The following is a 23,648-nucleotide window of genomic DNA, read 5'->3' as shown; positions in this document are numbered from 1 at the left end:
AACCTTCGATGATATCACCCTGACGTTCAATGACCACCTTGTTGTCACCAAAGCCCTTTATTAGTGCATTTGGTCACTCCTGTCACACTGGCTTTCTGTGAGTGTTTTGCTTGACGTCAGCTGAGCACTTGTTTGTGTCAGCAGGCAGGGAAGGGCCCGAGCTGATGGTTGGCGGTTCGGATCTGGGGCAGGGAATTGTGGGACTGCTGATTTAGGAGGGGTGGGGAAGATGTAGTGGCAGCTGGAGGAAGGTGCTCAGGTGGCCCCCACCTTCACCCCTCAACCCCCATTCTGCCCCTTCAGGAGTTTGTTTGTGAGTGTCTTACATGTTTTCATACGTAGTCATTCTGTACAGAATGTTCTGTTGGTGTGTCCGTATATGTGTGATCCTCACAACCACATAACACCAAACCAATGCTATTCCCATTGACCCATGACTTTACTCACAAAACTCTCACTGAGCTACAGGACGAGGTTATTCAAAACCCAACATTCCCTCTCCCCCCTCTCTTCACTCCTTCAGTCATAGCTTGGTTGTTCCAGCTGTGGTACTGTTAGTGTCAGGTTGAAGTTACACCCAACCCCCCCCCCCAACTCCCCTCTTTCCCCCTCTTAGCTAGCTTGGTTCCAGCTGTGTTACTGTTCCATGAACACAGAGCATTATTCATACGAGCTAGGAGGGGGGCAGATCCTAATTGAAATTCCAGGCTTTTCTTTGGTAGTGGAGCGGAGCTACAGCCTGCGGTCTGTATTATCCCGGTCCTGTCACCTTGACAGACCCATCTGGAGCTGGGCCGCGTGCTCCGGCTGCAGAATGCGGCCGCCAGAAAATAAAACACAAGTCAAAAAAGACAGGAGGAGATGTAAAGCAAGAAATTAATGGAGGACAAAAGGCTAAGGGAGAGACAGGGGAAGAAAGAGGCAAAGTAACTGTTACAATACCAGACACATTGCCTGCTTTTAATATATTTTATAATGTGTGCTGCTGCAGTGTCGAGCTAGCCAGCGAAGGGGCTGAGTTGTGTGTTTCTGCCGGCTAGCGGCTCGCGAGGTGGTGGCATGCATGCTAATGACTGTATGAATGAACCAGGATCTTTCTTTTCGTAGCTGGGGAGAAGTAAGTACAAGTTGGCCATCGTTAGTTCACCGCAATGGGCTCGGTTCAGGGCGGTGACTCTTCAGTGCTCTTAAGACAAAATGAGCAAATATTTGACGTCATATTCTCTGCATGATAATTGCAGATTTATGCCGTGGCGTCAGTCATACAATGTCCCTGATCTTACCTCGGTATTGCATCAGTTCCAGACAAGGTAATTAGACAATGTTCACGATAGTGGCATCGGTATCAGGATTCCTCCCCAGGGATGGAGCTGTGTGGTGGAACTAGTGCCACCACTCTCCCCTCTGTCCACTCTGTCAAGTTGTGAAAATGTGGGGGTGACATTGTTGACCTTTTGGTTTGACTTGTAGGCTAACCTCTCCTCTTTCTCTCTTCGTCCGTCCGTCCCCCTCCCTGCGGTCGAGCTCTGTCTGGAACTGTGACTGTGCCTATGCCTGTATTGTAATATTACTCAAGTCTTTCTCTTTTCCAGGGATTGAGCTGTGCCTACCAGCCTGGCGTTTCTCCATGACCATGGTTGCCAGCTTCGTGGTGCTGGGCGGGCAGCTCCTTATGCCAGGGATGGCATACCTCTGTCGAGACTGGCAGGTCCTGCAGGCCGTCATCATCTGCCCGTTGATCCTCATGGTCTCTTATATCTGGTGAGGACAACACCTACTTTACTCCCCATCTCAGGCAAAGCACAAAACAGTTTTGGGACAGGCTTTACCCCCACCACCTGCTTTAATTTAGCATCTTAGTATTGATATATTTAGCTGTTTATTATACGGGTGATCCCATTGAGATTGATACTACTGGTTTAATTTACTTGGTTACTTGCTATAGCCTACCACTCCCAATCATCATACACTACAGTTCATGATTGGGTTATATATTAGCCTGGGCTAATGTGGGTTATATTTATCCAATGCTTATATTATGTACACTATCGGTCAAAAGTTTTAGGACACCTACTCATTCAAGGGTTTTTCTTTATTTTTACTATTTTCTACATTGTAGAACTATGAAATTACTATTAAGTAACACATATGAAATCATGTAGTACCCAAAAAAGTGTTAAACAGATTTTCTTTTTAAATAGCCACCCTTTGCCTTGCTCACTCTTGGCATTCTCTCAACCAGCTTCACCTGGAATGCTTTTCCAATAGTCTTGAAGGAGTTCCCACATATGCTGAGCACTTGTTGGCTGCTTTTCCTTCACTCTGCAGTCCAACTCATCCCAAACCATCTCAATTGGGTTGAGGTTGGGGGGATTGTGGAGGCCAGGTCATGTGATGCAGCACTCATCACTCTCCTTATACAGCCTGGAGGTGTGTTGGGTCATTGTCCTCTTGAAAAATAAATGATAGTCCCACTAAGCCCAAACCAGATGGGATGGTGTATCGCTGCAGAATGCTGTGGTAGCCATGCTGGTTAAGTGTGCCTTGAATTAGAAATTTCCACCGGTCTGTCCATTTCTCGATTTTCTTGGCCCAAGCAAGTCTTCTTATTATTGGTGTCCTTTAGTAGTGGTTTCTTTGCAGCAATTCGACCACGAAGGCCTGATTCACACACTTTCCTCTGAACAGTTGATGTTGAGATGTGTCTGTTACTTAAACACTGCAAAGCATTTATTTGGGCTGGTAACTCTAACGAACTTATCCTTTATAGCGGAGGTAACTCTGGGTCTTCCTTTCCTGTGGCGGTCCTCATGAGAGCCAGTTTCATCATAGTGCTTGATGGTTTTTGCGACTGCACTTGAAGAAACGTTTCAAAGTTCTCAATGTTCCGTATTGACTGACCATGTCTTAAAGTAATGGACTGTCGTTTCTCTTTGCTTATTTGAGCTGTTCTTTCCATAATATGGACTTGTATACCCCCCTACCTTGTCACTACGCAACTGATTGGCTCAAACTCATTAAGAAGGAAAGAAATTCCATCAATGAACTTTACACACCTGTTAATACACCTGTTAATTGAAATGCATTCCAGGTGACTACCTCATGAAGCTGGTTGAGAGAATGCCAAGTGTGTGCAAAGCTGTCGTCAAGGCAAAGGGTGTCTATTTGAAGAATCTCAAATATAAAATATATTTTGATTTCTTTAACACTTTTTGTTGGTTTTGTTGGTTACTACTTGATTTCATATGTGTTGTTTCATAATTTTGTTTTACAATGTGGGAAATAGTTAAAATAAAGAAAAACCCTTGAATGAGTAGGTGTTCAAAAACTTTTGACCGGTAGTGTATGTATGAAATAGAAGTGGGAATAGCGAGGCATGGGAGAACATGTAATTGGACATGTTGTCTTATCTGTGTGGAATCAGAGGGAAGCTTCTTGGACCCAAGGGAATTTTCCAGCGTTGCTTCCCCACTGTAGTAACATCCATAATAGCGTATGATAATTAATAGCTTAACATCCATTCAAATGACCTGTATTTAAGACCTGGGCAATAAATACTCATTCATTAACCACCATTTACCTTGTATTCACACTGTATACCTGATGAGTGGCAGGTAGCATAGTGGTTACGAGTGAGAGTACAGTATTGCAGTTATTAATGCTTTTCAATCAGCTAGAAAGAAAGCATGAATGCACTCTCTCTCTCACACACACACACACACACACACACACACACACACACACACACACACACACACACCTTTCCAGTACCCGGGGATTCCCACAGAGCCTGAGGAAGGAGGATAATATATTGAGGTTCCTTTCAGCCTCTCATTAAATCCCAATGGGGAAAAAAAAGGGACTAATTGAATTGATTCAACGGTTCATATTTTCTTGAGCAGATTGTTCTCTTGTTTCCATGTAGGATCTTCCCCGAGTCTCTGCGGTGGTTGCTGGCCACTCAACAGTATGGCCGCTCCAAGTGGATCATGGGACACATTGCCAAGAAGAACCAGGTCAACACCGAGCTGGACACTGATCACATCCTCACAGGTATAGTACACAGGGGAGAGGCAGAGGTCATCCTTTTTTTAACTGCTCTAGTCATAGGTACACATCTCTGTTTTAAAACTGGTGATATTAATGCAGTGTAACTACTCGGCTCAAGACATCAGTCTTCGGGCTTGAATTTCTTTCTCTGTGTATTTGCTGTGCTTTTGGTTATTTGAAAGTGGATGAGTTTGTCTTCTTCTGAAGGGAAAGGACTTTACATCTACTACATCTACGATCCGCTGGCTTGTCTCTGAGACAGAAGTGCTTGGTCAGTCTGAATGGATCTGACTGGGGAAATCCCCTTCCTTCCTCTATGCCTGGTTCCATAGTAACAGTCCTCTCTCCTGGGGCCGAGGGAAATTGGCAGGGTTGTAAACCTACACCATGGCCTTCCGGATGGGGCCCTCCGGACCCTTAATTAACTTTATTAGGGCCTTTTGAGGGTGGAGAGAGAGACATTGCTCACAGACAACAGATGGGGCCAGGTCAATCACTTTGGATAGTGACTAGATACAACCATAGGCAGTGCCATACTGTAGGCAATGCCATATTCCTGCAGTGGACAAGAGAGAACTATGGTATTGACAGAGGTTATGGTATAGATGCCCCTTTGAATGTAACTGTTATTCTGGGTGAGTTGTGTGTGTGCTCATTAATAGTCAAAAGTTTGGGCATACTTACCCATTCAAGGTTTTCTTTATTTTTTACTTTTTCTACATTGTAGAATAATAGTGAATACATAGCTGCATACCACCCTGCATACCACTGCAGGCTTGCTTCTGAAGCTAAGCAGGGTTGGTCCTGGTCAGTTCCTGGATGGGTGACCAGATGTTGCTGGAAGTGTTGTTGGAGGGCCAGTAGGAGGCACTCTTTCCTCTGGTCTAAAAAAAATATCCCAATGCCCCAGGGCAGTGATTGGGGACACTGCGCTGTGTAGGGTGCCCTCTTTCAGATGGGACGTTAAACGGGTTTCCTGACTTTCTGAGGTCGTCAAAGATCCCATGGCACTTAAGAGTAGGGGTGTTAACCCCAGTGTCCTGGCTAAATTCCCAATCTGGCCCTCAAAACATCACGGTCACCTAATAATCCCCAGTTTACAATTGTCTCATTCATCCCCCTCCTCTCCCCTGTAACTATTCCCCAGGTCATTGCTGCAAATGAGAACATGTTCTCAGTCAACTTACCTGGTAAAACGGATTAAAAAAAAGACAACTGATAGACAATATAACTCACAGGGCTGAGCTTGTTTTAGGCATGTCTTTTATCATGCAACTAATAAAACATTTACTCACATCTGTCATCATGACTATGTTGATAAATTCATTCCAATTAATAATTTGGGATTGAAAACATATAGCCAGCCGAGCCAGCCCGGGTTTGAATATAAACCAAATTTGTTCCCATTCACATTTTCTCCGGACACACAAATGGACTATAAATACATCACGTTACCAATTTTGTTTACCCTGACCAGATGGACAGGGCACATTAGTCTGTATGCAGCTGCTATTATTTGTAGCCTACAGTTGGTCAGACTGAAATATAGTCTCTTTTTCATCAAATACAGCATGTCCGATCTCTTTTTAGGTAGCCTGGGCTGCTGCAACATTTATGAAATTAGTTTTTTTCTTGTGTCTGTCCGGAGTGATTGTGTTCTCACCTATGCTACATAAATACAGAAAGAAAGTGGAAAGCCTACTTAAACACGTGCGGGGGGGGGGGGGGAAGGAAATGTGCTGCCTCAGCCTCTCTCTCTTTAATCTCACTTTTAATGGATGATACGATGGAAGCTATCAAGTCAAGAGAAACTAATTTCATAAATGTTGCAGCAGCCTAGGCTACCTAAAAAGAGATCTTTATTGATTTCGACATCCCAGAAAAGACAGTCGAAAGTTCCATATTTTCAGCAAGTAAAAGCATTGTACAGTGCAATTACCGCTGCAAGCTCCTTGTGGTTGCCATTGTTAGCGGAACTTTCCGGCTCGCCGTGTCCTCTAAAAGCCCATTCTTACATGCCAAAAACGCAGTGGTGTCGATAAGCATTTAAGAATATCCATGTTGTTTCTTCCTTTCTCATGGTGTTGCGCAGTTTGAATACGCAGACCTTGGTCCACATGATCAGGCGGTTTGATGAAAGGCTCCTTCTTAACCAGCTATGGTTGATTTAACCTGTAGGTGGTTGAAGAATGCCTTGCGTGGCTAAACAAGGAGTTTTGTAGCTAAAGTCTGTTAAAACCTACGCCCCGGTTTGTCATTGTACAAGAAACAAATATAACATGGTGTCAGATTGGTAGTCCCTATGATGAGACAGAGAAAAGAAAGGAGTTACTCTGCAAATTTCTGCGATGAAAAATGTAACATTCTACCACAAGTCAAGTGACGTGAGTAGTCGAAGATGCTAGCTTGCAAGAGCGAGGGCAACGAGCCGCAGCAGCAAGAGTGGCAGCAGCGAGAGCGAGGCTGCATTGGAATCTGTTGAAGAGCAAGTTGATGAGCAACATACTGAAATAAGAGAAATTGACACTGTTCCTGTTCTCCGTCATGGATAGGCTTAGTCCTCCTACTCCTATGCAGTTAACAGCCAATTTAGCTGACAATTGGAAACGTTTCAAGCAGAGATTCAATATCTACCTAGCAGCCAGTGGAGCAGGGGGAGATGATGACAAATTGAAAGCTTCCATTTTTCTGCATTTTATTGGAGAGGATGCATTGGACATTTTACAATGGCTTTCAGCAAGAGAGGCAAACTTGACATTGACTGTGCGAATGGCTAAATTTGAGGAGTACTTTGTACCAATCCAGAACGTCACGTTTGAGAGGGAAGTTTCACTCTGATCAGAAACAGGGAGTCAGTTTTGACCAGTATTTGGCTGAGCTGAACACACTGAGCAAAACGTGTGAATTTGAACATCTGAAAGACTCACTAGTGAAAGACAGGATAGTCTGTGGCATACTTGATAATGGACTCAAGGAGAGATTGCTGCGTGAGCAAGATTTAACTTTGGATAAAGCAGTGAAAATATATGTCGAGCAGCTGAAACCACCAGAGCACAAGCTAAAGAGCTGTGTAGGAATGATGTCAGTGCATGTAATAAAAAGAGAGGAGCACCACACACACAAAGCCTTACAAAACAAAAACAAGCAAAATAGAGCAATCAAAACACTACTTGTGATTCATCCACAAGCCAAAAAATTGCCCTGCAAATGGCAAATCATGTAATAACTGGGGAGAAAATATGCTGCAAAGTTGAGACTACAAAGGAAAAAGGTTCATACAGTCAAGGAGGAGATTGAATAATTCTTCATTGTTGATTCTGTGGAAGTATGCCATGCATTAAAAGCTGAGTGGATTGTGCCGTTGACTGTGAATGAAACTATAATACCATTCAATCTTGATACTGGAGCACAGGTTGTCGCTGGATGAACACAAAGTGAGTGAGCAAAGTACACCAAAAATTAAGGTTACTGGGGAGAACATACCAGTCGAAGGAAGCTGCATAGTAACTTTACAGCACAAAGGAAAACCGCTCAAAACACAGTTGCTGATCATGAGTGTTCAGCCTATTCTAGGAATCAATGCATGTGAACAGCTCAATTTGTTAAAAAATGTATGTAGTGACATCAGACTGAAAATGACCAAGAATCACTACTGGCTGAGGATGTGTTTGAGGGTCTTGGATGTTCACCAGGAGAACACAAAGGTACTGATGACAAAATGACTCCAGTTGTGCGTGCATGCAGGCAGAGAAGTTCCATTTGCACTGAGGAAAAAGCTCAAGGGGGAACTTTGATGCATAGAAAAGATGGGCATCATCACAAAAATGGATGAACCTACAGACTGGGTTAAGCTCACTGGTTATTGTGGCGAAAAAGAACGGCGATCTCAGGATATGTCTAGACCCGAGAGATCTCAACAAAGCAATCGAGAGAGCATTTCAAGTTGCCAACCAGAGAAGAGATAATGTCGCAGTTTGCTGGAGCAAAGTGGTTCAGTAAGCTTGATGCCTCATTAGGATTCTGGCAAATTAAGCTAGACTATGCAAGCTCAAGGCTATGCACATTCAACACACCTGAGGGCAGGTACACATTTCTTCATCTACCATATGGGATTCTCTCAGCGGCAGAGGTTTCCCACAAGACAATCCACATGATCTTTGAGCACATTCCAGGAGTTGAACACCATCATCATCATCATCGGCGGGTCCACAAAAGAACACGACACGAGAGTGAGACAAGTGCTGGACCTGACACGGAAAGCCAACCTAAAACTAAACATAGACAAATGTGAGTTTGGTGTGAAAACACTTACTTGCCTTCGTGGGAGACGTTCACAGGATGGAGTCAAACCAGACCGAAGGAAAACATTAGCCATCAACATGGCTAATGTCTCCTGGAACGGAATAACGAATGGGAAGGGTCCCATGAACAGGAAAACTGCTTCAAAAACCTAAAGACCATCACAGATGAGCCATTGCTCAGGTTCTATGATCCAGAGAAAAGCACAAGGATTTCTGCAGACGCGTCACAGTTTGGCCTGGGAGCAGTCCTTCTGCAACAGTATGACGACACATGGCAACCCGTCACTTATGCGTCCAGAGCCTTGACAGGCGCAGAGACGAGGTATGCACAAATGGAAAGAACTACTGGCGAGCACATACGTGTGCAAAAGGTTTCACCAATATGTCTACAGACAGGTCTTTGAAGTAGAAACCGACCACAAACCATTGGTGTCAATCATGTCTAAGCCACTGAATGATTGTCCAATGAGAATCCAGAGAATGTTGATCAGACTGCAAAGAATGATGTGAAGATGATCCATACCCCGGGTATGTTCGCAGCCAACACTTTTCTCGAGCAGTTGACACGAGAGCTTCGACACTGAGATTCAAGCCTACGTCGACATGATCGAAGCATCACTTCCTGTGTCTTCCGAGAGAATGACCAAACGATGATAGAGTTGAAAGAAACAACACTGATAGGTTGGCCCGCACAGAAAAACTGTTAAAGTAGAGTACAGGATTACTGGATGTCCAGAGCAGAGCTCACCGTTGTGGTTGACATAGTGTTCAAAGGCAACAAGATTGTCATTACCATGACACTACGCAAAGAAATGCTACAGAAAATACACGAGGGCCACTTGGGTGAGGAAAAATGCAAACGACGAGCATGAGAAGTTATGTACTGGCCAAGAATGAACCAGGAAATCAGCCAGACCACTGCTTCATGTAAACTGTTTGCCCTACAGGCCAAAGCAGCAAGCAGAGCCGCTAATGCCTCATCCAGTACCCAACAGACTCTACTACAAAGTTGACCTTTTTGACTGGAATGGCAAAAGTCACATTGTTGTTACCGACTACTACTCAAACTACCCTGAAGTAGCAACACTGACAACTACCTCCAGCAAAGCTGTAATCACCTACCTGAAATCAGTCTTTTCAAGACATGGCGTTGCGTCTGAACTGTACTCGGACAATGGCCCACAGTTCTCAAGTTTCGAATTCCAATCGTTCGCTAACGACTAGGGAATCCGACACAACACCCCAACTACCCAAGGTACAACGACTTAGCAGAGAGTTCAGTGAAAATTGTCAAAGGTCTGATGAAAAAGGCACACGATGGAAAGGGGGATTTCCTAAACTCTGATCTACCGCAGCGCACTTTCACCTGCACAAATGTTGATGGGACGTCGCATCAGAACCAACCTACCCATCCATGAGGACTTGCTAACACCCGGAGGTGCTCGCAAAATCAAACTTGTGAAGGAGAAGCAGAAAGACAAACAAAAACAGCGACACAACAAAAGTGCAAGACACTTACCTGAACTGAAACCTTGAGATCATGTACGACTCCGAGACATCACTACAGGAACCTGGATGGAGCAAGGGTGTGTGCAGAGAAGTTGCACCGCGATCCTATGAGATCCAAACGGAGCATGGATCACAACTGAGATGAAACAGAGTGGATCTAAGGTTTCAGCCATTCACTCAAGGGACTGAGGATTACCGGGAGGATACTGCTGAAGCGTCAAATGCCTTTAGAAATGGACAATTCAGTCAGAACACCCTGACTGACAACGCTGTCCAACTGTTTCAGGAAGCACTTCAGCAGAACAACCAAAAAGGACTGTCAGAGCCCCTGAAAGGCTTATGGAGAATTTGCTTTAAAAAATTTCAAAAGGGGCACCTGGACTGAATGTTTTGTTTATGTGAAAAGAAAGAGCCACAATAGAGTATTGTTGGACAGACTATATTTAGTTGGGAAGAAAATACATCAGAATATGTTCATTGCCTTTTAAGTGATGAGAGCAATGTAAAAAAAAATATATATATATTTATATAATATATATTGGGGGAAAGAAATGTGTGTTCTTGAAAATTGCGTGTTATGCAGGTTGAGTAAACACGTGATGTGACGTGTAGTTACAGAGAAAAGTAGTTTTCTTTTTAAAGGAAGGAAGATGTGTTGTGTGTGTTAATAACAGTTAGACTACGTCACCCAGCAAGCTATGCGGGGGTGGTGGTAGGTGGGGGGGCGGTATATGTTCATTAAAAGAAGTTCAACCTATTTATACAAGGAACAAACATAACATCCCCAGCTCCCTAAGCTTCTCAACACATAGAACCCCCCCCATAATGCTCTGCAGCACAACCCCAATTAAACACACTAGATAAATTCTCTGATCCTAATCCTATGATTGGATGGACAACATATCACTTCATACTGCAAAAGCTTTGATTGGTTGGAGGTCGTCCTACGGAACTGGTCATAAGTACCATGTAGGTCTATGACGGGGTGAGGCCTACAAGCCTCCTTGGTTTTATATTTAAGTCAATGTAGCCAGATGAGAATGTAAGCTAGCTGTCCTCTGGCTACACCATTATGCTACCCCAGTGAGTGCTGTTGAAGTCACCATAGACCTTAATTGATAAAACTGTGTTTTAATCAATTATTTGGTGACATTAGTATAGTTGTATCTAAAAAGGCTAACTTTGTTTAATTATTTTTATTGATATTACATATCAATGAGGAGGATGGTCCTCTCCTTCCTTCTCTGAGGAGCCTGCACTGATTTATGTATTTGTTTACTTATTTATATATATATTTATTTTATTTATTAGTTTCCAGGTCACCTACTCTTATTTTTATGATTGTCTACATGGTAGAATAATAGTGGAGACATCAAAACTATGAAATAACACATATGGAATCATGTAATAATGAAAATATATTTGAGATTCTTCAAAGTAGCCAGCCTTTGCCTTGGTGAAAGCTTTGCACACACTTGGCATTCTCAACCAGTTTCACCTGGAATGCTTTCCCACATATGCTGAGCACTTGTTGGCAGCATTTCCTTGACTCTGCAGTCCAGCTTATCCCAAACCATCTCAATTGGTTTGAGGTTGTGTGATTGTGGAGGCCAGGTCATCTGATGCAGCACTCCATCACTCTCCTTGGTCAAATAGCCCTTACACCGCCTGGAGGTGTGTCGGATCATTGTCCTGTTGAAAAACAAATGATAGTCCCACTAAGCCCAAACCAGATGGAATGGTGTATCGCTGCAGAATGTTGTGGTAGCCACCATCTCACCACCTCCTCCATGCTTCACGGTGGGAAGCACATGCGGAGATTATCCGTTCACCTGCTGTGAGTCTCAAAAATACACGGTGGTGGTTGGAACGAAAAATCTAAAATTTGGACTCATCAGACCAAAGGACAGATTTCCACCAGTCTAATGTCCATTGCTTGTGTTTCTTGGCCCAAGCAAGTCTCTTCTTATTGGTGTCCTTTAGTAGTTGTTTCTTTACAGCAATTTGACCATGAAGGCCCGATTCACGCAGTCTCCTCTGAACAGTTGATGTTGAGATGTTTCTGTTACTTGAACTCTGAAGTATTTATTTGGGCTGCAATTTCTGAGGTACTGTTAACTCTAATGAACGTATCCTCTGCAGCAGAGGTAACTCTGGGTCTTCCATTCCTGTGGTGGTCCTCCTGACAGCCAGTTTCATCATAGCGCTTGATGGTTTTTGCAACTGCACTCGAAGAAATGTTCAAAGTTCTTAAACATTTTTACAGGTTGACTGACCTCCACGTCTTAAGGTATTGATAGACTGTTGTTTCTCTTCACTTTTATTTGAGCTGTTCTTGCCATAATATGGACTTGGTCTTTTACTAAATAGGGCTATCTTCTGTATACCAACCGTACCTTGTCACAACACAACTGATTGGCTCAAATGCATTTGGAAGGAAAGAATTCTACAAAGTTCCTTGTTAAAAGTAAAATCTGTTAATTGAAATGCATTCCAGGTGACTACCTCATGAAGCTGGTTAAGAGAAAGTCAAGAGTGTGCAAAGCTGTCACCAAGGTGAAGGGTGGCTACTTTGGAAGAATCATAAATATAAAACATATTTTCATTGAACACTTTTTATTTTGGTTACTACATGATTCCATATGTGTTATTTCTTTCTATGATGTAGAAAATAGTTCAAGGAAAAACCTTGAATGAGTAGGTGTGTCCAAACTTTTGTCTGGTACGGTATGTTTTATATTCTATTATACAGGGCGCATTTCGAAAAGAGACCTAGGTGTCATATCTTCCCTGTCCAAATAAAGATTAGATAACACACACATTATGTAGCCTACTGAATGTAACATAACTAACCCCTGAAAAGGGCCTGCCATTTGCGGGCCAATTTTATGCAAGGGATTATGGCTATGCCGCTAGGCCAGAGGATGACTTCAGAGCCCCATGATTGTATAGAGAGCAACTTTGAGTAAAAACTTGTAATCAAATGTATTTATAAAGCCTTTCTTACATCAGCTGATATCTCAAAGTGCTGTACAGAAACCCAGCCTAAAACCCCAAACAGCAAGCAATGCAGGTGTAGAAGCAATGTTACCCGTCACGTGCATACATGTATGTGTGTGTGCACATGACCAAAGCGGAGGTTTGTTTTCATAGCAACACCTCGTACTTCCAAACATCCATGCCCCATGCTATGATCTGCGCTGTCCTGGGGCATTGTCTTCTGAAAACATTCCTCTTTCAATTGTTCATTCATTCACTCACTTGTTCCTCCCCACTCACTCTTTCCCCCTGTCATTCCTGTTTTCTAACAGAGATAAGTGATGAAATGTATTGGTATGAATCACAGTTTGCAGCTGAAGGTGTCCTTTGTCTCTTAGTCCTTTGTCTCTTAGTCCTTAGTCTCTTATCCTCCTTAGTCTCTTATCCTCACTCTTATCCTCAGATGGAGCCCTTTTGTTCGCTGTGTACAGCCTGTAGATGAATGCATTGTGGTCATATTTACCTGATTTCTCTACGTTGTTTCAGAGTTGCAGAAAGCTCTTCAGAAGAAGCCCAAAAGGACATGTATTGTGAAGATGGTGGGGACAAGGAACCTGTGGAAAAACATTGTGGTCCTCTGCGTGAACTCGTAAGAATCTTTGTGTGTGTGTGAGTTTATGTAGTGTTATGTGCGTGTGTCCATGATGCAGCTGCCAGTCAGATGACTCTGGGTGTTTAAGCGATACTTCTGGATTTTGGCAATGAGGCCCTTTGTCTACTTCCCCAGAGTCAGATGAACTTGTGGATAACATGTTTGTCTCTGCGTTCAGTTTGAAGGACGTTTCTCACTTCCATTTGCTCAATTGCTATAGCGCAATGACTGGAAGTCTATGGGAACAGCTAGCATAACAGCTAGCATGCTGGCTGTTCCTGTAGACTTCCAGTCATTGTGGTAACACTCGTTAGCATTGGCTCCTGAAACTACCTATAAACCGGTGTGCCGTGATTATGGGACTATTGACCGGTCAGCTCGATGCAGTGGCCGTCTGCTTTTAGCAGGCCTGTCTGTCTATCCATCAGTCTGTCCATCCCTCTGTCTTCCTGTCTCTGTGCTGTTTGCAGTCCTGCCTCTGTCCATTTGTCTGTCCGCCGGTTTTTCTGTCCGTTGGCCTTCAGAACGAGCTTCACCTCTCCTCACTCACGTAACCCAGTCATTTGTAGACAGACTTAGACATAGCCCAGGCTATTTCAGTGCACAGTGTCCCTGGCTGTAGTCTGACCATACATTTTTCATGAGCTGTGTTCTTATGAGACAACTGGAGACGAGCAAGAGGGTTTGTGTGCTTTTAGTTTTGTTTCATAGAAATACACTTTCCTCTTTTTTTCTTTTTTTTTTCCCTTCATCTTCTGAACTCTTTGTCCTCTCTCCTAATATCCCTCTTTCTTTCACTCTGTGCTCTGTACACTAATCTCCTTACTTCTTTCTCCCTCTCTTGCACTACCACACACCCATTATCCCTGTTTTCATTAGTTGTCTTTCTTGATACACTTTTCTCTCTCTCGCTATATCCAGACTGACGGGCTATGGGATCCACCATTGCTTTGCCCGCAGTATGATGGACCACCACGAGACCCACGAGTCCACCATGTTCCACAACTTCTACGCTGACTACTACACCATGGCGGGCATCGCAGTGGCATCATGCATTGCACTGTGCCCGGCAGTGTCCCTGATGGGGAGGAGGGGTGGCCTGCTCATGTTCATGATAATCACTGCACTGGCATCACTGCTTCAGCTAGGCCTGCTCAACTGTGAGTAGCCTACAGTATAATACGCAATGGTATAGTGCGCACACACACACACACACAACTGCCTCTTCCTATACGCCAACTATGCACTGCGTGTAGGGCCCTGTGGACACTAGGGGGCCCCTGACCAAAAAACATTTTTTTTTTCTGTTGAGAGTTAGAAAAGTAGAACCCACATTTCGAAACTTTGGTAGTACATCAGTAGTTTTCCTCTTATGTCAGGCAATCAATTAGCCAGTGTCAGCTAACATTGCTAGGTAAGGTAGTCTAGCCAGCTGGTAGGCCTAATCGTCACCAAATTACTGACGGCCGAGCACGCAGGTCATGTGCTCAGGGGGCCCTGACCTCCTGGGGGTGGAGGTGAAATAGTCTTTATAGTTAGCTACAATATAGTTGTTTTGATGATGATGTTTGAATGTAGGCCTGTGGGAGGTGGCCTCTTTACTGTGTAACAAGGACGGCTGTTGTCCGAAATTTTACAGTACCTAGTCCTTTTTTTTTAGAGTCACAAATGTTGAGGGAACATATATTTAACCTAGACCTACAAAATACACCTTGAGATCGTTCAAATAGCAAACATATTGTCTTATTGCTATGGTGTAACCAGTGTGTGTTTTGTGACTGGAAATCTGTGTGTGTGTGTGATCATTTGACTACATATTAACCTGTTTCTGTTTTCCTCTCTCTCCCTATGGCTCCTATAGTACTGGGGAAATACAGTGTACATCTGAATATAGGTACAGTACAACCATCGATTTCTCTCTTCATTCTTGTGGGAACTCAGCCCATATTTCCCTGCTTGCAGTTGCTCGACCCTACACTCTTAACTAATCAATAGCCCATCATTCTGGATCTTAACTGTTTACTCCATTTTATAATCCGCTTACTGGAAATACTGCAACTGCTCGATTAAAAACAAAAACAACAACAAGGTCCTAGGCAGATGAGAGAATTCCACAATAAATGGATAACCAATCTACTGTCTTAAATGTGGTTCAAGCCGTTAGAAACACATTATGATCGCTGGCTAGCTGCAGATGTCTTCACGTGATTTCTTTGATGTGATTAGACAAAGACTGGAGGAACTCTGACATTTGTGTAAGATTGGAGGACACTAAGAAAATGTCAGTGTTCCAGCATAGTAGCAGAAAGACGAGGGTGCTTTGCAGTGTGTTTTGTTGTGCAATGGAGGGGGTTTAAAGCAAAGGTTGGTATTTCACCATCACTGCGACCTAAATACTGTGACTTGTCCTATCGCTCCCCTTCTCCCAATCACTCCCACTCTCCCACCCACTCCCTAAGAACAACAAACTCAAACTCATTGCAGAGTTCAGTCAGATCCCGTTAGCGCAAACCGTGGCGTGCCGTTTCTGTTTGCCGACTGAGTGACAGTTCAAACACAGGCACCATGGGGCTCAGAACGCCCGTAGGCATCGAGGAATGAATACATCTCTCAAGGACAATCTAGCTGCATTCTGTTTACTGCATAAACACACGTTCAGATCCAGCCTGCTTGTCCTTCAGTGAAACATTACAGCTAACACATGGAACCAGCAGTAGGCTAGTCGTGCAACTTGGTAGTACAACAGTCCATTATAACAAATAAACCTGACGTTGACTGTGTAATAACCAGACTACTGCATGGTATTATAGTACGTTATATGGTTTTATCGCCATCGTTCATCATAACTTTTTTTGATCTTGCCTGTTCTTCATGTAACTTCTTGCAACTATTAGAAGTCTTCCTGTCTGTGTTTCACTTCCCGATCCTTGCTTTGTTCTGATGATCCTCTCTGTTTGGCTCAGTCTCATTGACCCTAGCTAACCTAAGTAGCCTCTTGCCCTCTTCTTCCCGTGTGTTTATCTAGCTCCTCTCTTCTTTCCGTTCTCTCCATCCCTAGTCCTCCACCTGGCAGCAGAATTAGCTTGGCCTGTTGTCTGACAGCCAGAGGATTAGAGAGGAGCAGCAAACTGATCTGAGTTCTGCCTCAGATTATCCGCTTAGGGCAACTTAAACATGTCTCATTCAGCAACAAACTCATCCGAGACCAGTTTCAGATGCTCTTCTGGCAACTTCAAACATGTCTCGTTCAGCAACAAACTGATACTGAGACCACTTTCAGATGATTGTCTGTCAATTTTGAACATGTCTCGTTCAGCAGCCCCGTGTGAGTTAGTTCTAGGATTGTTTTGCTGCTGTTTAGCTGAGGATCAGACAGATCAACGTCAGGGTAATCCTTCATGGCTAGTTTAGTTAAATGGATAACATGGTCAGGGTGATGTTGAGCATCCTGTATGTTGTCCAACACACGCATGGGAATTATGTAACAGTCTAAGTACATTTTAATAGGATCATCTTACTACTTTAATAACAACCTGCTCTTTGAGAATGTATTAGATACTGTTCATCAGTGCACTGAGCCTTCTAATATGAGAAGCATTCATTCAGGGTTAGATATAGTATTTTTCTTTTTGAGTTAATCTCCCCTTTTCTACAGTACATTAGAATGTATTCTCTCTGTATGATGGCTGGATAATTGTTATGTTTGCTCTCTTGCTATGCAGAGTACTCGGATACACAAACCTCAACTTAATAGTGAGTCGTGTTTAATGGCTGACTCGTATGTTGCCGTCTGTCTGTGCAGAGCGCTCGGATACGCTGAATAAGAACTTCTCCATCGCCTTCTCCATCATCGGCATGTTCTCCTCCCACGCTGTCAGCAACTTGAGCATCTTCTTCTGCGCTGAGATCACGCCCACCGTCATCAGGTAAGCCCACCCACGCGCTGGGAACGGACCACTGGAGCATACCACAGAGAGGGGCCGAGGGAGAGGGGAGGGATAGGTTTCAGAGGGGGCTGTCAGTCAGGATATGTGCAGGCCAGGGATGAGGAGAAAGCTTCATGGAAAGCAAAAACAGGGTTCCATTTTCTTCCCCTTTCATTCAGAGATGGGTCGGGTCAAGTGTCTGGTTAATTTTATAACATTTTACAGAACATTCACTCTGTCGAGCTATGAAAAACATACCGTATACACATCTGTAATTGGAGAAAGATAAAGAGGTTTGAAGGTTGCTGTCATCATGTAGTGTGAAGGGAAAATACCCTGTTTTATGATGCGCACTATATCATAATGGAATGTAGTCGCAGTCTTTGATCTCAATAGAGAGGTTCATGATTCAGTGTGTCTGACCTGCCAGGATATCACCTGAATATTACTACCCTGCTATAAGCACTTAAAATGAGTGTGTGATCATGGATCTCTTGTTATATGCACAACCATAAAAGGTGTTGTTCAATATCCATATTTTTTTATATTATTATTAATTAATTTAACCTTTTATTTTGACAGGGAGTCAGGCCGAGACAGAGGTCTCTTTCACAGATCAGCCTGGTTTTGAATTAGCCTTTCCCTCGCTTGACAAACTGACACAGCTTTGGATCATCATCATCATGATGTTGTGTTATGTAAGATATGGTGCACTGTGCTGCCTGAAGAGTGACTGTGGATCGCCACCTGGTGGCCAGTAATGGAGCAGACGGGAGAGAAATGAGGGTACTGCCTTGGCAGACTGCTGTTACATGGTATTGCAGCAGTCTCTGCTGCTGTGGGCGTAAAATGGCAAGGACATGTCAATAACACAGACCACGTGTGTCTGCATAAGGAAATGAGAATAGTAGGGGCTGGAATGTGCTATTGAATGTGAATATAAAAGAAAGCATTGAAATGGAACGGACTTGGAATGTAACAAAGCAGAACATTGCACTGGAAATGGCAGAGGTTTCAGGGCAGACCTTTTCTACAGGATGGATATGGTTTAAAGACGGTAGGGCTTGGAGGTTGGTTTGGGATTGGGTATAGTCATGTTCTTCAGAGATAGTGACTTCCTAACTGATGGTCTTTGTCTCTCTCCGTAGGGGTGGGGGTCTGGGCCTGGTGCTCGCCAGCGCTGGCTTCGGCATGCTGACCGCCCCCATCATGGAACTCCACAACCAGAAGGGCTACTTCCTTCACCACATCATCTTCGCCTGTTGCACCCTCATCTGCATCATCTGCATTCTCCTCCTCCCCGAGACGCGCTACCAGCCCCTGCCCGAGACCCTGGCCGACGGGGAGTGTTACACCCGCCAGCCCCTGCTGCCCCCCAGGAGGCCTGGCGAACAGCGCCTCCTCCTGGCCCAGGTGGAGAGCAACAGGGACTACACCCGGGTCCATGACACGCCGCTGCACGAGGCGGCCGCCACCGCCGTCTCCACAATGGAGTTCACGGCGTCCTCCGCTGTTGACCGCGCAGCACCATCGGTTATTGATATTTCGGCGCCCTCCACTAGGACGTTAATGTCACACCAGCATGAGTCTGATGGCAAATCCACTGAAGACTCCACTGATATACCCCTCATTAATTCTGTTGCCCCTTCATCCACTTTCAATGTTGATGAGACAGCTCCCTCCCCTACTAAAGACATTACCACTGACCCCCTCACAGAAGATACCCATACATCCGTCTTGGTCAACACCATTTCCCCTGTCACTGAAACTCTTCCCATCTCTTCATTGGAATCAACCATTCCGCCTGTACTTGATTCAACCCCTACCTCCGCATTGTACCCTTCCACTCCTAGTTCCGTAGTGGATCCTTCCACTCCACCTGTTATAGAATCCACCCCCACTTCATTGGATGCTCCAGAAGTAATTGAAACTCCCCCTACCTCCACATTGGACTCTCCCCCTGTCATAGAAACCACCTCTTCATTGGACTCTACCATTCCCCCTGTCATAGAAACCACCCCTACATTGGACTCTACCACTCCCCCTGTCATAGAAACCACCCCTACATTGGACTCTGCCACTCCCCCTGTACTTGACCTTCTACCCCCTCTCCAACACCCTCCCCTGGTCCTGTCATCAGTGACATTTTTCTCCCTCCCCCCATGGCGGACTGTACGACTCCTATTGATTCTGCTGACCACATAACCACAGACCCGATCATATACTCTCTAGATGACAAACTCCCCGCCCCTCCTCCCCCTACATCAGCCTGTACCATTCCCCTTCTCATAGACTCTGTCCATACTCCAGAGTTGGACTCTTCATCCCCATGTGTTAATAATGTTATTGTCTCTCCCACTTACCCTGCCGTAGCTCTTTCCCCTGTTCATCCCCCCATCCGCCCACTACCACCACCACCCAATGACTCAGGTCATATCCCCACAACAGTGGACTCTTCCATTCCCCCTGTCATGGACACTGTTCACAGCCCCACTGTGGACTCTACCACTCACCCCATCACAGACATTGTTCAACCCCTTTCATTGGACTCTACCATTCCGCTTGTCATAGACTCTCAGCACCCCAACGTAACAGACTCTGAGACCACAGAGGCGGCCACCGCTTCCACAATAATGGACTGTACCATCTCCTCCCCCATAGACTCGGGAATCCTCCCTATAATGGACTGTACGATCTCAGAAAACCGCGTCATCAACGGGGTGGCGTCGTCATGATCCAAGGCTCTACCTCTGGAACAAGGAGGTGTGCCACTCCCTCGCGGAAGAAGAAGTCCTGGTCATCCAGGTCACATGTATGGAGTCACTAACTGGCTGATCAGGCCTCAGACATTTTGGCTGCTCTGTAGGGAGAATGCCAGTGACAGACAGGAGAGGGAACAGCTTGATATGGGGACGAGTGTGTCTCTGACACCTTTTTACTGGGAACAGCCAGAAAACAGGACAGGGGGACCGTGCTGCGGTGAAAGTAATGAGTGGTTACTCTGCCACAGTGCGGAACTGTAAATAACTGACATCATCAGCGTTTTACATAGTTGTTGTTGGAGGAATCTGTATATGTCATTTTAGACTGAGATACTGCCAGCCAAAACTCCCTTTGACTTCCTCTGACACTTTATCCCAATGCTTAGTTGGAGATGCTATACGTACCACTAAAAACCATTTGACTGTACATTTGCCTCAATTGCAGACTTAGATGTACGCCCAATGTGTTTGATGTACATTTGCCTTATGTAGAAAAAAAATACTTTAGGATTACGATGCAGAATTTTAAATGTCAACAGTGCCAGATATCTAAACTGAGTTTAGTCACCCAATTGTTTTTGTTGTCAGAAACTGAATGGAATCTGTGTAGGGAAAAGAGCAATTTGCCAAATATGAAGAAAAAAAAGGGCAATAAAAGTTTGGCCCCAAGTATTGGAGGTGTTTTCATGTATGATGCAATGAATTAAAAATGACAAGCGAAACATCTGAAGACTTCAGTCCTTAGTGTTATACAAGTATGGGTGTATGAAGAGGTACTAGAGAAAGAGAATGTTGCCAACTGAAGAGACATGTTCATACTTTTATTAGGACTATGGACTGTTTATGTTGAGAGAAGGAGAGCTGTACCGGTGCCATGGTAGAAGTGAGAGGTCTGATGGTCCTTTAGGACTATGTTGTGCTTGTTGACGTTGCGGTCCTGTAAGTGAAACATTTGAGAATTTACAGACTATATCAAATGTTTCATGGGACATTTGTTTCCACTCTTAAAAAAACGTTAATGAATTGTACTGTAGGCAATTGGATCTTGTTAATGTGATACTCTAGGTCAAATTGCTTAGTTTGTTGTTGTGCTACTGATGTTGCGCTTGATCACAAAAACCAAAAAAAATATTGCCATTATTTCACGGGGGGGGGGTGTCCTTAGTGTATAAAGATAGGCGGCACTGTTAACATTATTTGTGTGAATGTAAGTGGCACTTTAATCTTCGCTACGGGGACTGAGCATGTAAACAAAAATGTGAACTTTTCCATGAAACGGGGAGGTGATGTTCAAATGTTACCTAAAAAAATCACAAGAGCTATCTCTGAAATGGACACATGAATGACAAAAGGATTTTGTCTTCATTACAAATACATCTGTCATTGCCACCATCTTGTGTGTGTGTTTTCTACATGTAATTAGCATATTTGGTGATGTAAAAATATTTGAAGTATATTTCCCAAATAATATACCAGAAATATTTAAACTTCACCAAAGTATGCAACATTTATATTTGTGATATTGACTCAAATTCTGTTACGTTTTGAAATGTAGGCTTATCCCTTTTTTTCTTTTTTTTTTCTTCAAAACTTAACTACCATTTACTTGAATTACTTTCATTGTAATCAATACAGACATGATAGTGAAATGTTGTCGTCATTATTAGAAAAGCTACAACAAATGTCTCTGATTATTTTAATTAAAACAAAAATGTATGAAGAGCTTTCTTTTTCTTTTGAAAAACCCAAATGTCTAGTGTCAACGTCATGATTTACCAACGCCTGTGAATGACTGACTATTGACAATAGTACATACCGGACAAACAAAATGGTGGCTGTCAGTTCACTGGTTAGGCAATTGCATCAGATTGTGTTGGTAGGCCACTGTTTTACAAATACAACATCACTTGTTGTGATGTAGAGCTTCTTTCTTTTCAAAAATCTTTGACGTATTGTCCTTTTCAAATGCCATGGAGTCCTGTCTTTTACAGTGTGTTTAATATCTATTTAAAATGGAAAATACAATGGCTTTGGAGGTGACCAAAATATCATGCAATAGCAGCCACTGATCACTCAACTGTACACTAATCATAAAGTAGTCATCACAACACACACTGTCATGTAGTTCTGTGGATATAAAAATGACTATGTAAATACTAAAAGTGTAACAACCTACTTTCCGTATATTCTCTGGTTATTTCCTGGTAAATAAGCACACTGTTAAAGAAGATATACTTGTTGCTGTGGTCTTCATTCCTAATACTACATCCACCTTGTTCGGAAAATTCAAGCACGGTAGAGAAAGGATATGTGAATCAAGTAAAACTTCATTACACCCCTATATGAGCCTCTTAGCTTCTTTTAACATCTAATAGACTTCACGGCTCAAACCATAATGTCTCCTGTACTCCCGTCAGATTAGTACATTTGGTTAGCTGTGATGTGAGGACGGTGTTACGAACGCACGATAGTCTATTGACACTGGAACAACAGAGGTCAATCGTACAAATGTTAAGAGTATATTGTCTGCAGCTGTAGCAATACTTCTCGACCCCACATTTCTTGAACTGCAACCGCTCTTGTCTTAAAATGTCACAACACATTACAACCTCACATTAGTCTCCGATTTCATATGTGACAGCATCGTCCGCACCAGCGATGGTGTATGCTTGGTCAGAAGTATAATGACACATTCTATTTCTATGGGTAGAGTGGGGTGATGGCTTGGAAAGTGGCTACACTAAAATGGTACAAGTAGATGGACAATATAATACATTGAGTATACAGTGGTAAAGAAAATGCATTTGGAGATGGAAAAGCAGACTGATATGTAAACTAACTTTGATTTGCTGTGCATTGATAGGTTGTGCTGTGATACAGTAGTCTGGAAATGGTTCTCAACTGATCAAATGGCTCCCCTCATCCTAAATTGTCCCCACTGCAGCCAAACTGTTGCGGAAATGAGAAATAATCCTGATATAACACTTTGTTTTTGCATGATTGGAATGAATGAATGAATGAATGTAAAAACATGGATTTTTACCAGTTGAATTTTCCCTTTATTTTAACTTGAATAATGCATTTGTATATAAGCCATACGTGTCGTAATAAACTTCACTATTTATTGATCAATGATGCATTCTGGGTCTTGGTTGAGTTAATTGGTCTGCAGACAATTTTCAAGCTACCTCTTGAATCTTGGTGTTTTTGTGCAAGGTTTTTTTTTTTTTTTTACCACTTGATGTCCTCTCTAACCCAAGATAATGACAAGGGCATAAAGTGTGTCTATTCTGTATGTAATGAATCAGTTGTCAATATTCACATTCTTAATGAATTGTGGATTCATGTTGGTGTACTGCTGTGCTGGAAAGTCATCTCCTAAATATGATTCAGTAATTAGTTGTATTGATTAGCACTTCACTACAACCACAACATCTGATACACTTTTTTTTTTATGTCAGCAATAAAA

General features: G+C 43.4%; 1 protein-coding gene across 2 annotated transcripts in view; it reads left to right on the top strand.

The window, feature by feature from the left end:
• The window catches only part of LOC135558789 (solute carrier family 22 member 23-like), a 56,618-nt gene extending 33,300 nt beyond the window's left edge, over positions 1 to 23,318 (top strand). For both annotated transcript variants that reach the window (XM_064992923.1, XM_064992924.1), the window contains exons 4-10: positions 1,593 to 1,761; positions 3,926 to 4,053; positions 13,386 to 13,488; positions 14,413 to 14,651; positions 15,353 to 15,385; positions 17,294 to 17,417; positions 18,566 to 23,318. In XM_064992923.1, coding sequence (XP_064848995.1) covers positions 1,593 to 1,761; positions 3,926 to 4,053; positions 13,386 to 13,488; positions 14,413 to 14,651; positions 15,353 to 15,385; positions 17,294 to 17,417; positions 18,566 to 19,622 — 1,853 coding nt within the window. In that variant the 3' untranslated portion in view covers positions 19,623 to 23,318. The remainder of the gene's footprint in view (positions 1 to 1,592; positions 1,762 to 3,925; positions 4,054 to 13,385; positions 13,489 to 14,412; positions 14,652 to 15,352; positions 15,386 to 17,293; positions 17,418 to 18,565) is intronic.
• Positions 23,319 to 23,648: the final 330 nt, after the last annotated feature.

This window comes from Oncorhynchus masou, chromosome 17 (assembly GCF_036934945.1).
Source record: "Oncorhynchus masou masou isolate Uvic2021 chromosome 17, UVic_Omas_1.1, whole genome shotgun sequence".
Taxonomy (NCBI): Eukaryota; Metazoa; Chordata; class Actinopteri; order Salmoniformes; family Salmonidae; genus Oncorhynchus; species Oncorhynchus masou.
This window is presented reverse-complemented; position numbering and strand designations above follow the sequence as displayed.